Source organism: Pholcus phalangioides, unplaced genomic scaffold (assembly GCF_987345545.1).
Source record: "Pholcus phalangioides strain wild (caught in Gottingen) unplaced genomic scaffold, Ppha-v1.0 ptg000011l_1, whole genome shotgun sequence".
NCBI classification, from domain to species: Eukaryota; Metazoa; Arthropoda; class Arachnida; order Araneae; family Pholcidae; genus Pholcus; species Pholcus phalangioides.
The window spans coordinates 35271374-35287172 of NW_028301604.1; the positions used below are offsets into that span (position 1 = coordinate 35271374).

At 36.9% G+C, this 15799-nt stretch overlaps 1 protein-coding gene across 10 annotated transcripts in view; it reads left to right on the plus strand.

The window, feature by feature from the left end:
• Positions 1-15799, plus strand: part of LOC149080384 (protein FAM91A1) — a 609292-nt gene that overhangs the window by 83294 nt on the left and 510199 nt on the right. For all 10 annotated transcript variants that reach the window (XR_016193568.1, XM_089239515.1, XM_089239507.1 and 7 more), the window contains one exon: positions 1865-1922. Coding sequence is in view for 9 of the 10 variants with exons in the window: in XM_089239515.1 (XP_089095641.1) it covers positions 1865-1922 (58 nt within the window). In the remaining variant the exon portion in view is untranslated. The remainder of the gene's footprint in view (positions 1-1864; positions 1923-15799) is intronic.

Below are 15799 nucleotides of genomic sequence, written 5' to 3' on the forward strand. Positions count from 1 at the left end.
TCCATCCAATGCTGTAATGGAATAAGACATACAAAATCTTATGTTCAAGGGCATGAAAAATTTGAAAAAGATTGTCATTGAAATGCTGAACTTCTGAAAGCGACTCGTGATTCATAATCTATTAACATGCTATTAGGTTGAGAAATTGTTTAAGTAAATAAGGTATTTTTATATTTTTCTCGTTTTTTACATTTTGCTTTTAAATTTAATAATTCCTTCAAATTCTGTGAGAAGCTAATTTTTTTTTTCACGGGAAGCCCTTATTATATTCTGCACGCATTTTTTTTGCTATATCAAGATAAGATTTTGGTGTTCAAGCATCAGAAATTCTTGCTGCCTAGGTTTTTAATATGCATGTTTTAATAGTGACAGATGAGATACTTCAGAAAAAATTTAAATGGCTTTTAATTTGTGAAGGAAATTAATTTAGAATTATTTGTTTCCACCATTTCTGGCAAAACTTTTGGCATTTCACAAAAAAATTACTCCTTATATTGCAGATATGGTTTGTTTTTAGTTCTGCTCCGAAAATGAAATATGCTGCTCCGAAATAGATGAGGGGCGCTTGCACACCTGAAGAGTGGGAAATTCCTTTTTAAGGAAATTTTACAAACCCTCTGCTGGTAACAAGAAAAGTTCTTTGCCTTATCGTGCAGGGAAATTGCTTTTTTTTATAGCAGCCAATAGCCCCGGATAATAATTGAAGATTATAGTGACGCTCATATGGTCAAAACTTCCTCTTTTGTTGAAGTTACGCACGTGCGATAACAAAACATGAACACAGATAACAAAAAAAATTTAATCAATTTTAAAGATACTTATTCCCCTCAATGAATTTCCTTTCATCAAACGTTCCAGAAAAGGGCAGACTTTTTCTTTTTGCACAAGTTGTCTTACGGACATAGACATCGGTCATGTGAAATCAAAAACACATCAAGCAAGTGTCACAAAAAGTCAGTGTTCTTCAAAAATTGATGCTGTTTTTCCTTCATCTTCCGATGGTTTTGGGGTCAGTCCCGCAGAATTTTTGTTCATATTGTTTCTGATTGAACACAATATACATATATTTTTAGATCAACATTGAAGTTTGGGCCTCCAATTTCACTTGTTTTTGTGTAGGGATTTTATTCCCAAGGGTTTACCTTCCATGAGTGTAAAATCCCTATTTTGACTTCGATTTTTGAGTAGGGATTTTATTCCTTACACTTCAACTTTTATGTGTGGAAAATCCCTATTTTATTTGGAAAAATCCCTTTTGTATTTATTAGGGAGTGGTTTAAGTATAAAATACGGGGCCGCATGAAAATCTCTGTAATTTTCATTTTCAAAAGTTGGATATGTGCTCTGGATCAGGGTACTACTCCTTGAGCACCAAAAAGGTTCACAGAACTTGTTTTTAAATGATTCTCCTGTAATTGGAAACAAGGTTTTGCTTTAGAATATTTTTTAATCAAATAGTCATGAAATCCATGGGATACATGTATTACCTTTAATATATAAAATCATGATTTAGACCTTCAAGAGCATCGAACTAATGCCTTGAAATTCTTTAGGGGGCACACACTTTTACGATGAGCCGCCCCTGCAATTGTGAACAATTGCCTTTAATTAGTAGGAAAACTACTTGAATATTAAAATTTCTCCTTCCTCATTTTCTGATGTATTTAAGAATCAAATATTTTGCTGGAATATAATTATATATCACTTCTTCACTTTATTAAAAGAGACAATTTTTTATACTTTACTTCTTGCAGTTCCATATTTAAGAACTGCCAGAAAATCATTATCTTTATTCATTAAGAAAAATTTCAATTTATGTGAATTAGTTTCAGAAATAGATTCAAAATTTTTCATGTTTTCATAGGATTTGATGGAGCAAGAAAAAAGCTACGATGCATTGCCAAATTTTACAGCAGCTGATTGTAAGTAATTTGTATGTATAGTGTGTGTGATTTGTAGGACCTTCTCAACCCCCTCCCCTCCATTCGGCTTTAAAAAATACAATAGAAATGGACAAAGAAGGTGAAATATATATATATACAGGATGTTAACATGAAGTGGTGACAAACTCAGAGAGGTGATATTAGGGAAGGAGGAACAAAAATTGCCGTAGAACATGGTATCGCAAACTTTGTTTAGTCTGTGAAAATGGCAAAAATACTTATGAAGGGTGTGACATCGAGTGAGACAATAAACCCAATAAATGTGTTAAAAAAAATTTATTTGACAACATGGATTACAACACAGCCTGTGGTGTACAAAATTAAGTACAATGATAAGTACAAAAAGTAAAATAACTAAATACAAAAACAATACTTCACAATGATTACAATACAGCCTGTGCAGCGCAGTTCAATGTCAGAAAATAGATGAAGAGCAATGATTACAGGAGTTGTTCAAAGTTGTTATTGTACTTTATTTTGTACACCACAGGCTGTGTTGTAATCATTCTGTCAAATAACTGTTTTTTCTACTTATTGATGGCCTTTTTGTCCCACTCGATCTCACACCCTTCATAAGTATTTTTGCGATTAAACAAGGTTTGAAATACCATGTTCTATGCAATTTTAGTTCCTCTTGATGTCTAATATCACCCCTCTGAGTTTTTCGCCACTTCAAGGCCTTTGCTGTGTGTGTAAGAGAGAGAAAGAGGCAGGCAGGTGGGCAGGTAGTCATTTGTTCTTTCTTTCGTTCTTTGCCCCCCCCCCCCCTCCCGGTTTAAAAATACAAATACAAGGCAGCAACAGGCAAAATGCCCAATGAGGTGGCTGCAAAATAAAAGATGCCCATAACAAATATGGATGTCATGTATTTCTAGAATGAAGCAACCCTATTAAAAATGCAATTACAAAAACTAAAAACATCATTCAAATAAAATGTTGAAATTGAACATGCACAAATCCCAAACACAGATAATGAAATGATTAAAATTTCAAGACCCAAGGTCATAGGACCCATCAATGGCTAGCAGTAGTAGTTAATGAACAGAAATCATTAGTTATTTTACCCTGTAAAGTAGTTTACAAAACAACTCTTTTGTGTAATACACAGTATCTTCATGGCAACTTAATTAATACTTTTAGAGGGTAGATAATACAAAATACTGATGTTATTAAACATCAGTACCCCCGAAACGTCAAAAACTGGTAAGGAATTTAAAAATATATTAAAAGTGATTTTGAGTCAAGTATAAAAAATATCATTGTAGAGTAGTTTTGAAATCTCCTAAAAAATATTTTTATAAGGGTATACAGTAGAACCTTAATTATCTGTGCATGAATTAACTGTGCCACGTAAATTTCACTTTCATGTGTTCAGCTAATGTTTCTTTTTTTTTTCTTTCATTGGTTATGTAAGATTTTGTGAAGGATATAATACAAATACAAGGGCAACAACAGGCAAATTGCCCAACAAGTTGGCTGAAAAAATTTGCCCATAAAAAATATGATGTCAAATATAACCAAAACAGCCAATATAAAAGCAGAAAAACCTGTATAGTACAGTGAAACCTGTATAAAATGCGAGGTGAGGAGACAAAACTGTTTTTCGTTCCAGACAGGTTTCTATTTTATAGAGGTGCACGTAAAAATATATGCAGTGATTTATTTCTATCGTTTACGAAACTTTTGAAAACATCACCCTAACTTCTATAAACCAACAAGTGTTAAACAGAGACATGCATATTATTATTTTGAGTTTTTTTTCATGTTTGCTGTTTTAAATTACTATGCATTTGAAATTTCATATTTAATGCTTTAATAGTACAATATACAAATATAAAAACAACGCCACAACAGGCAAATGCCCAATGAGGTGGCTGAAAAAAAGATGCCGTTATAAAATGTTCTCCTGAATAGCAATAGAACATGTGCTTTTGTCAAAAATGAAAAATTTTAATACAGTGAAACACCCTTATTCGAACCTTGATATAACAATATTCTGCGGACCAAGAAAAAATATTGTTGTAAAAGAATTATTGTTATATATCGAGAGGCAAAATTATCCTTGGTGTAATCAAATTTATGCTGTTGTTTTTTTCTTTTCTACCTTTTCTTTTCAGCCACCTCGTTGGGCAGTTTGCCTGTTGTGGCGTTGTATTTGTATTTATATTTGTATTTGTATCTATATTGTTAGTACCATAAAAAAATTCACTTTTGTGTATTTATTCATCAAAAAATTGCAATTGATTAATTTATTATAAAAATTCACTTCTCGATGCATTGCCCCTGTAAAAAAGTTTATCGCATTGCACTTTCATGTCTTACACAGAAAGTAGCAATGCCGATAACTTACTTTAGCTGTTGATGATTTTTTAGTGCAAAATATTGATGTTATCAGATGCCTACCAAAGAAGGAAAACAAGTGATAAAGTTAAAATTAAATTCGAAACAATTTTGAGCAAAATATAAGAAAATATTGTTTTATAGTGGTGTCAAAAATCTAAACATATAGTTATAAAGGGATTTATCGTAGTATAAGATATCATTACATCAAGTATTGTTGTAGTGAAGTTTCACTGTATTCAAAATAAAAATTGAGAATTGCCTAGATCTTTTTATAAAACAGTGACTGAGATCAACAACCATTGACATTTGTGAGAGGAAGATTCTACATTTTTGTAACATTTTTGTGTTAAAATTCAATACTCGTTTCTTGTGGCTGGTGGCCATCTCTACACGGAATAAAATCTCTGCAGTAGCTAAAACACAATATCGCTGAATTGTGAACAATAATTCTATCTCCCTTGCATATTACTCTCCTGAAATTATCAAACTTTTTCTAAGAAATAGGAGTGTTTTCTAGCAAAAGTCACCATTTCCATCCTAGAGGAAATGCTAAACAAGCTTTTACTAAATTTTGAATAGTAAATATCCGCTTCTCCACTTAAGCCTGACCCTCCAGAACCAGTTCAGATAGATTTTTTCCAAGAAGTGAAAGAGTGCCTAACAAAAGAGGGATCAGAACAACTTATTTTTCCTCCCATCCAAATGATAAAAACTTAAACCAAATATTCTTTGTTTTTTTGTATCTACAAATAGACTGACCACAAATAGAATGAAAGCTCTAATTTAACATTAACGAAAGACAATTACAGAATTAATGAAATAGATAATTTCAGTTCCAAAATAAATTAGTGATAATTCCAGCATTAATGAAAGAATTCCAGAATTAATGAAAGATAATTCCAGCATTAATGAAAGAATTCCAGAATTAATGAAACATAATTTCAACATTGATAAGTGATAATTCCAAAATTAATGAAAGTGTAATTCCAAAATTAATGAAAGTGTAATTCCAAAATTAATGAAAGTGTAATTCCAAAATTAATGAAAGTGTAATTCCAAAATTAATAAAAGTGATAATTACAGAATTAATGAAAGTGATAATTCCAAAATTAAAGAGAGAATTTCAACATTGATGAAAGTGATAATTCAAAAATCATAAAAGCAATAATTACAACATTAATGAAAGATAATTCCAGCATTAATTAAATATAATTCCAGAATTAATGAAAAATAATTTCACCATTCATAAGTGATAATTCCAAAATCATAAAAGCGATAATTCCAAAATCATAAAAGCGATAATTATAGCATTAATTAAAGATAATTCCAGCATTAATTAAAGATAATTCCAGAATTAATGAAAGATAATTCCAGAATTAATGAAAGATAATTCCAGAATTAATGAAAGATAATTTCAGCATTCATAAGTGATAATTTCAACATTGAAGAAAGTGATAATTTCAACATTGAAGAAAGTGATAATTTCAACATTGAAGAAAGTGATAATTTCAACATTGAAGAAAGTGATAATTCCAAAAACATAAAAGTGATAATTCCAAAAACATAAAAGTGATAATTCCAAAATTAATGAAAGTGATAATTCCAAAATTAATGAAAGTGATAATTCCAAAATTAAAGAAAGAATTTCAACATTGATAAAAGTGATAATTCCAAAATCATAAAAGCAATAATTACAACATTAATGAAAGATAATTCCAGAATTAATGAAAGATAATTCCAGCATTAATTAAAGATAATTCCAGAATTAATGAAAGATAATTCCAGAATTAATGAAAGATAATTTCAACATTGAAGAAAGTGATAATTACAAAATCATAAAAGTGATTATTACAACATTAATGAAAGATAATTCCAGCATTAATTAAAGATAATTCCAGAATTAATGAAAGATAATTTCAGCATTCATAAGTGATAATTTCAGCATTCATAAGTGACAATTCCAAAATTAATAAAAGATAATTCCAGAATTAATGAAAGATAATTTCAACATTGAAGAAAGTGATAATTACAAAATCATAAAAGTGATTATTACAAAATCATAAAAGTGATTATTACAAAATCATAAAAGCGATAATTACAAAATCATAAAAGCGATAATTACAAAATCATAAAAGCGATAATTACAACATTAATGAAAGATAATTCCAGCATTAATTAAAGATAATTCCAGCATTAATTAAAGATAATTCCAGAATTAATGAAAGATAATTCCAGAATTAATGAAAGATAATTTCAACATTGAAGAAAGTGATAATTACAAAATCATAAAAGTGATTATTACAAAATCATAAAAGCGATAATTACAAAATCATAAAAGCGATAATTCTAGCATTAATGAAAGATAATTCTAGCATTAATGAAATATAATTCTAGCATTAATGAAAGATAATTCTAGCATTAATGAAATATAATTCTAGCATTAATGGAATATAATTCTAGAATTAATGAAAGATAATTACAGCATTAATGAAAGATAATTCTAGAATTAATGAAAGATAATTACAACATTAATGAAAGAATTTCAGAATTAATGAAAGAAAAATTATAGTTTTAATGAAAGAGAGAATTTCTGTTCTAAAATAAATTAGTTGCCGTTGGTTGCCAGATGCTGCGGTGACATCATCGAGAGATGGTTGGGATGAACCGCTAAATTGAATTGTTTGACTCTTGTGATGGTGGTCTGACGCTATGTAATTGGTGAGACCAAAACTTTTTCTAGAAACTCTGTCGCTAAAAGAACTGTAACAAAAAATCTAATATTTATAACCAAGTTCGAATGAAATATTATTTATGTGCGACCTGATCTCGGAATGTTAAAATAAATGTTTTAAAACAAAAGTGTTAATTCATTCTTGTCATCTGTTGTGCAATATTGGAATACATAAATCATTAATTGAACCGGGAATGCAACATTTCTTGCGTTGCATAATTGGGGGCTTGACCGGGATCAATGCGCACTGCGAATGACAATTTTGAATGTCCACTTAACTTTACATCTTGATTTCTTGATCATGTGGAAACTTGAGTTGAACCTTTTTGTGAAGGTATAAAAAAAAAAGGGAAAAAGTGTGTGTTAATCATAGATCGCGATCGGGTGTGTCCTGATCAAATCAAATTTGTATTTATTTCTTTGAAGTATGCTGAAAGGGAAAGGTTTCTAATCTTGGGATTTTTCATGAGTCGAGATATAGTTCAGATGGAAATGTGTACATGGACGGCCAGAGCAGTTGTGAGCTTGGCCTGAGTCTGGTACGGCCATCCATTTACGATCCCTTTCAGTGTACACGAGCTCCAAGGAAAGATTGAGAAATTTGGTGCCTCTGTAGTCTAGTAGTCTAGGGCGTTCAACCGGGAAGTGAAAGGACGTGGTTTCGATTCCCCGTAGAGGCAGTTGAATTTTCTCTCTTTCCAAAATATATCTTCGCAACAGCCAGTTGTTAAAAACCTTCGTGTATTTATGTATTGAATATATTTCATGTGGGATTAACTGTTTATAGTGTTTCATGTTCTTTAGGCTGGTTTTTCCTCCTCTCGAGGGCCATAGATTGATAGAGAAAAAGAACGTGTTTTTAGAAAAATTCTGCAAGATTTTTTTTTTGTTGGCTGGGGGGAAATGTAACATTACCTTGGGCTCCCCGCGGAATAGTCCTAGATCTAGTCATTTTGAAATCTTGCCTTTCCACAGCAGAAGATCGCGCATCCTGATTCGATGGTGAAGCATGAGATTCTGGGAATAGCCCTGTAAATAGCGACGTTATGCTGGAAACGGCGCAAATATACCGAATCACCAATGCACTGAACTGCTCTTACCAAGGTGTTTCGCCCGGATGGGTGCGCACCAGACATAGTCTCTTGCATCATCGTGAACCGCTGATTGAGTAGCGAACCTAGGCACGGCTCCACCTGGTTGCCGATCGCCTCTACAGACATCATGTGCTAATGGTGGTCGTCAGATTACACATGGCCACTACATTACTAATTGAATTGGAATACATTGACTCTACTAGCATAGAAGTTCGTCGAAGTTGCCTTTGGTTGCCCGATGCCGCGGTGACATCATCGAGAGATGGTTGGAATGAACCTCTCAATTGAATCGTTACACTCTTGTGATGGTAGTCTGACGCTATGTAATTGGTGAGAAACTTTTTCTAGAAACTCTGTCGCTAAAGGAACTGTAACAAAAAATCTAATATTTATAACCAATTTTGAATGAGATATTATTTATGTGCGACATAATCTCGGAATGTTAAAATGAATGTTTTAAAACAAAAAATGTGTTAATTCATTCTTGTCATCTGTGGTGCAATATTGGAATAAATAAATCACTAATTGAACCGGGAATGCAACATTTCTTGCGTTGCACAGACGACAGAGTAGCTGATGCACCATGTTAGGAAAACACAAACACATAGTATGATTATGTAATCATCATCATTTGGCGTCCCATAGGGGAAAAGCCTAGGCAAATTTTGCCCATTGCTCTAACACCAAGTGGTTCAACATGAGTTGTGGGTCATGTGAGATTGAAGAAAAATATTATTCTGTGGAAATACCCAGAGTTTGGTGGTTGCTCCGGGGACGAGAGTTATGGTATCTATTACCACATTATATTGAAACTCTGTATATGGGAGATTGTGGAGAACTGCCACCGGTAAAGCCATGTCAGAAAATTTGAGGCTGCTCCTGTCTGCGGTGCCCTTTTAGAAAAGGAGCAGAGAAGGTCTCAGGGATATGGCTGAGAACTCAACATGAAGTTATTAAATAGTAATGCATGAAAGTTCTAGTTAAAGCAGAATTGTAACTCACCATGAATTTAGGTGTTTAGTGTAATTGAGAAAATTTACCAGGTTGTAAATACTGGGAGCATTGACAACTTCACTTAGTGTCACCTGATGATCACCGAAGTAGTTCCTTCTCGGGATAGAGAAGGCGGGACATCGTCCCACATAGTTGAGTGGAGTTTTGTCTTTGTCTCCACACGCAGGACAAATAGGTGAATCTGTATAGCCACAGTTGTGTTGGTGTTTCGCTAGGTTAGCATGACCAGTGATGATCTGTATAACCTGTCGAATTTGTTTCCTGTTCAATGAGATGAGTTTTTTGGCAATATTCGGATGGGCCAAGGCCAGCTTGGCCTGTCTGCAGTCCTGCCTTGAGTTCCATTGCCGCATGTGTTTGTCTTCTATCCATTGTTTGACATCTCCTTTGATGGTTGACATCGAAACAGGGTAGAAAGGTTCAGGTCCAGATAGCTTCATGTTCGCTGCCTCTTTGGCTATCTGGTCTGCGAGTTCATTTCCCTGGAAATTTACGTGACCAGGAACCCAGTAAAGGTTGATGTTGTTGCTCAATGCGGCCAAGTTGTTCAGCATGTCAGTGCAGTATTTTACACACAGTTCAAACTTGAGGAAGTTGTCAAGAGCCAATAGTGCTGCTTGGCTGTCAGAGAATATAACAATTTGTTTGCCATGATACCCTTTGGTAATCAGACTTTCAGCCAGTATGGCTATTGCTAATACTTCAGTTTGAAAGACTGTGGAAGTTTTGCCTAGATACAAATGTATCTTATGGTAGTCGTGATCCACTCCAAAGATGCGGAAAATTGCTCCAGCCCCAGTATCAGTAATCCTAGAGCCATCGGTGTAACACTCAATAACTCCTGTTGAGATGTTATCAATTATGTGAGCAACTTCATTTCTCCTGGGTATGTGGATAGTGAAGCATTTAGTGAAATTTTTTGTTTTGGAACAGGAGTCTTGGCATTAGTAGAGAGGGCATCTCCACTTTTCCCAGTGGACAGCTGTCAAGATGATTCTTGAAAGAAGGTTTGCATCCCATATAAGGTTGATTGCACCATGTACCATTTCTTTCCATCCTATACATGGTTTTAAAAGCTTCTCCTTGTAGGTACCATCTCAGAGGTGGTAGCTTAAGAGTAGTTTCAAGGGCGATGGAGGGAGAGCTGGGTAAGGCTCCCATAATAAGAATGCAAGCTAGTCTTTGCACTTTTTGTATGACAGTTTCATAACAGGTCTTTGATAACGTCTGATGCCATACCACACAACCATAGCTCAGCATTGGGCATGCAATAGCAGTATAAATCCACTGAGGGGTTTTAGGGTTTAAACCCTAGGTTTTGCCAATAATTCTTTTGCATACCATAAGTATATTAGTGGCCCGTTTAGCTCGTTCTTGAATATGAGATTTCCAGGAGAGCTTAGAATCCAAATGACATCCAAGGTATTTCACTCTGTCACATATGGTTAATTCTTGTCCCTTGAGGGTTAAATTTCCAATTTCCCATTTTCTGTTCCATGTGAAAATCACAATTCTGGTTTTTTCCGTGGAAAATGTTAGTTGGTTTTTCACCCCATCTGCTGATAGAGTTTAAAATTTGTTGAGCAAGAATCATCATTGTGGATAAATCATGCCCTTGAATGAGCACGACTAAGTTGTCTGCATATGCCTGTGCATATCCTGGTTCTTTTATTAGATCAGGGAGCTGAAGACCGTGTTCCATAGAAAGGAAGAAAGGATTCCTCCTTGTGGACATCCTCTTCGGATAGCTCTTTCAGCTTGGGCATCAAGAACACGAGCAGTGATTGTTCGGTTCCTGAGCATGTGATCAATCCATCTAGTTAACATAGGTGGAATGTTAAAATCTATTAGTGCCTTACATGCAGAGTCAAAAGTAACGTTGTCAAAGGCTCCAACGATGTCCAGAAAAATACCAACAGCAAATTGTCCATTGATAATTGTGTTTTCAATTCTCCAAATCAGTTGATGCAGAGCAAAGTCAGTGGAAAACCCTGTATTAAAACCATGCTGGTTCACATTAATCTTACCCATTAAGAGAGGAATATCTTGAAGATGCCAGAGTATCAGTTTTTCCAGTAACTTTAACTGGAAAGAAGATAATGTAATTCTGAAGGATGATGATTTGTAATAGGTGTCTTTTCCTGGTTTTGGTAGGAAGACACCTCTGAAGCTCTTCCATACTTTGGGTATATATCCCAAAACTAGGCTGGCTTTGAAGAGGCGAATCAGCTCAATGCCTATAACTTCCCATCCTTTTTGTAAAAAGATAGGATATATTCCATCTGTGCCTGGTGACTTGAAGGGAGAAAATCCCCTCAAGGCTTCGGTACATTTGTCATATTCAACTATCATGTTGGCTATTGAGGTGTCTACTGGTTCCAGGATGGGCCTAGCCTGTACACCACAGTCTGGTTCCGTTGGTCCGCCTAGGTGATAGTCCAGAAGACACACATTCCAGCGTCTCCACTGGACTGGCAGTATAGTTACCATCTGGTCGTTCTATAACATTAATTTTATCATAGGAATTGTTTTTGATCAATTTGATAACCTTGGCAGTTTCTGACAGTGAATTCATCTCTGTGCAAAACTTTTTTCAAGAACTGTTTTTCACTTTTCTGATTTCTTTCTTGAACTTTCTTTGAAATTCCTTATGGTAAGTCCAATTCGATTCAAGTTTGGTCCTAATAGCCTTCCTGTGTGCCTTCCTTGTTTCTTTACGCGGAATAGTTCAGGATCTTTAGTTTACCCATTTTTTGAGTAAACTTTAGATTTGTCAGGCTTGAGTGATTTGCAGAGTTCCTGATCACCTCTGTCAGAATGACAGCATGGTGGTCCAAGTCATCTACTGTTAAGATCTCGTCACCAGGGTAGGCGAGAGTGTTGAGATGGCTTTCCAGGTTTCTTTTAAAAAGATCCCAGTTTATGTTCCTAAAATTCCGAAAAAAAGTGGGAATAAATGTTGCTTCATAGTAGAACTTTATGAACCTGTGATCAGATAAGGAGGGTTCATTGCTGACCCTCCATCTTTTGATTGTGTTTGCAATATCTATTGAGACCAGGGTCAGATCAATAACTTCTTCCCGATTACGTGTACGGAAAGTTTGTGTGCCCTTGGTTAGCCCAAACCAGATTTGTTTTCATGAGGAGCTCTAGTAATGTTTCTCCTCTCTGATTTATGTCTGAGCTGCCCCACTCTGTGTGGTGAGCATTGGCATCACATCCAAATATCATGCTTATATTGTGATGTTCGCAGTATTCCACCAGTTCACAGAACATTTGCGGGATTTTGAGATCATAGGCCATATAGACTGAGCAGATCATAATAGGGTGATTCTTGTTTAGTCCCTTACCCTTTATCAGAACTGCAACAACGTCTTCTGATGTGAATTGTGGCAGTGCCCAGACATTGATACTTTCGGCAAGGTACAAACGTGCTCTTGGATGAAACCCTGTTCCTTTCTTAACTAAGAGTTGGGAGTTGGGTCGACGGCCCATAATCATCCCGTTTCTTACCCATGGTTCTTGAATCAGAGCTACAAAATGATTATGGTTGCGAAAGGAAGCTGCAAGGTTGTAGGATGCAGCCTTGCTATGTTGTAAATTTATCTGCCTAAATAACATTGGCAAGGTATGTTACAAAATTTACTTACCAGTGGGTAAAATAATACCACTTGGTGTATAGGTTTAACCAAGGAGGTTGCAGAGATGTCCTAAGATAGATTAGAGTCGGACCCGGTGTTATACTCCAGGTCCAACGGCACTTCCATCTCTGGGTCGTTGTCCTTATTTGCATCTAAGGGTCTGGATGTAGACCCCGTTTCATCAGCGGGTGCTGACCGTTCTTCTGCCTGCGGAGTTGTTGGCTTCTCAGGCTGTTGAGTAGCAATTGTTGGCCTGTGCTGTCGAGATGGCTCCCTGAATGTGACAGCACTCAAGTCACAGTGCACAGTGAAAGATCTGGTGGAAAGCCACTCCACCATCGCTTGTTCCACCCCGATCACCAGGGTATTACCCCCATTTCCCGGGATGACAGCTCGCAGGTGAAGTTGGCCAGGCACCAGATCTTCATTGCATTTACTGAGTAGTTTAAGGGATTTGTTAGGATCCCTGTGTCCAGGAATCCAGACAAAGAATTTTTTCATTGGTGGTCTATCACCAGGTCCTAGGGCAAGGTACCAGGTGTGACCATCAACGTTTGGTGGAGGTGATAAACCGTTGATTACTGTTTTCAACCACCTCAGGGTGGTCTGGTCTCTGCATATAATGCGAAGACCTTCCTCCCCAAAGATGGTTCGATCAACGTGAGGGGAAATACCCCCAGTGTCCTCCAGCATCTGGTCCTCCACCGAGTTGGTGATATGAGACACATTGGCTGGAGTCAGTTTCCTTTCTGGATCCTTAGCCTGGACCCTGAGGGTGATGCCTTTCTTGGTAGCCTTGCTGTAGGAAGAGTCCTTGCAAGGCTTCTTGAAATTTGATTCTGGCGTGTCGCCAGGGACCCTTTCACGCTTGCGAGGAATGGCCCCTTTTGTCTGTGAGGCCTCGACAGTGCCCGATGCAATTCCTGAGGGTCCAGGCGTGACGGCCTTCTCATTCCTTGCATCATCCTCTGCCAAGGTCACATTTGCCAGAGCTTTCTCCAGGTTACGCCTTTCTCTTTGGCGTTTCTTTTTGGTTTTCTTCTTCTCGTTGGCCGGGAGAAGTTGATTTCCCTCTACAGCAGGGTTCCTGGCTTCCGCTTGTGCTTCCACGGGTGTTTCCACACGTGCTTCCGCTGATGCTTCCGCACGTTCTTCGGCTCTCGTTTTCACTCTCGCTTCCACCTCTCCTCCTGGTGCAGGGGTTAGATGTTTTGGGGATTGGCATCAAGCGTTTTTTTCTCTATTTTCCAAATTCATGGTCTGTTTGTAGAGAGATTGTGCGACCAGTATCCCTGGGTTTCCTCAGAGGGAGATTTCCTACAGCTGACCCCAGATTCCTTCATGCAGCAGTGGCCTTGGGAGAGCCCCTTGCATCGTCGAGCATTACCCCACCCAGGTGCCACCTGGAAATACAGGACAAGCGGGATTATACACCAGTTGATAGGGCAGCCTCCCCGTTGGCTAGATAGGGTTCGGGCCCCTGTACTACCTGGCGGCCCAGGAAACGCTAAACCCAGTTTTTCGCCTGTACCGTCTACTGCAGACATCCTCTGAGACCCCATTCCATCCCCCAAAGAGTTCCTCCAGTTATTCTGATTGCACAAGGAAGAAGCTACCACTTTCTTCGTTCGAGTCTCGTTGCTTTAGCATACAAGATCCCAGGGGGCCCCTACGTGGAGGTGAAAATAAGTGGCTTTGACTGAGCAGGGCCCACCGGACTTCGTCGAAATTACCCGCACCAATCGAGGACTGGGTTTAGGGCCAATATCAACTCCATCAGGGTTTTTGACTCGATGTTGTCGAGAAATCCCTGCTAGCCTTCTGCCCCCCCAGTATGATTATGTAACACATTTCTGTCGACGCAAAATGATCCAGTTCAGTTCATGCGCCGCCAAAAACCTTTTTTTTTAGAATGTTTTTCACTTTTTTTTCTCTGTGCATGTGGAACCGCTTGGCCCGACACAATATTTAAATCACCAGCAGCGTGCACTCACCCTCACAGGAGTTCGGCTTTATATTGTAGGCTGGTTTATTCCGTGTGTATGTCGGGATTGTTTTTTTCCTCACGTGATGCGTTGAATGTCGGCACGATCCCCATTATTTTCTTATGGCATCCATAGTCATTTAAAGGAGTTTAAAACAACAAATGAAAGAAATAATTTCAGTATCAATGATATGATTCCAAAATTAATAAAAGAGAATTCCAGAATTAATAAAGCAATAACTCCTGAGATTGCCGGTTATTATTTGTCGGCCGTTTTATTTTTTTTATGATCATAAATGTGTGTTCTTGGTTTTTTTCCTTGCAACTTTTATGGAATAAAAGCTAGAATTCAAAATGAACTTCCGATCATTTTTTTACTTCAACTCAGTCGGCCCACTCTGGCCCCCAACAACCCACTTCTAGGAAAACCCGGCTTTATGGTATCATGTATCCTGTGATCGTATGTAGACGTATTTGGAGTCGTTGGAAGTCATTAAACTTTTGTACTAGGTATTTTTTCTGGAGGACTTGAGAAATCTATCTTAAAAAAAAAGTTTTATAGTTTTTGTCGAAGCGTTTCAGTCTGAAAGTGAGCGAAGCTACCTCTGATTGGTATCCTTGTACAAGGTTCTTTAAAGAAAGAAAAAGAAAAATTAGTGGCAAGTGTGTATGTACATTTAATATCTTGTGGCTCAAAAATCCCTGCTATCAAGATTGGTTGCTGAGTGCCAGACAAAAATGCTGCCAAATGCAAGCTGTGCTTCAAAATCAATATCGCTTCAATGGGTGAATCGGTGCTGAAATCCATGGAGCTTATATTACTGGAGGGAGTATGATGCAGAGCCATAACTAGGATTTTTGCATTGTCTTGCCGCCCCCACTAATTTGGAATTTGATAATTTTATAATGATGTTCACCTAAAAATTGCCATCCGCACTGGTATGACATCAACAGTCTTCTACATCATTCCTTCGAAGATCATGTGACGCGTTGAATGTCGGCACGATCCCCGTTATTTTCTTATGGCATCCATAGTCGTTTAAAACCAT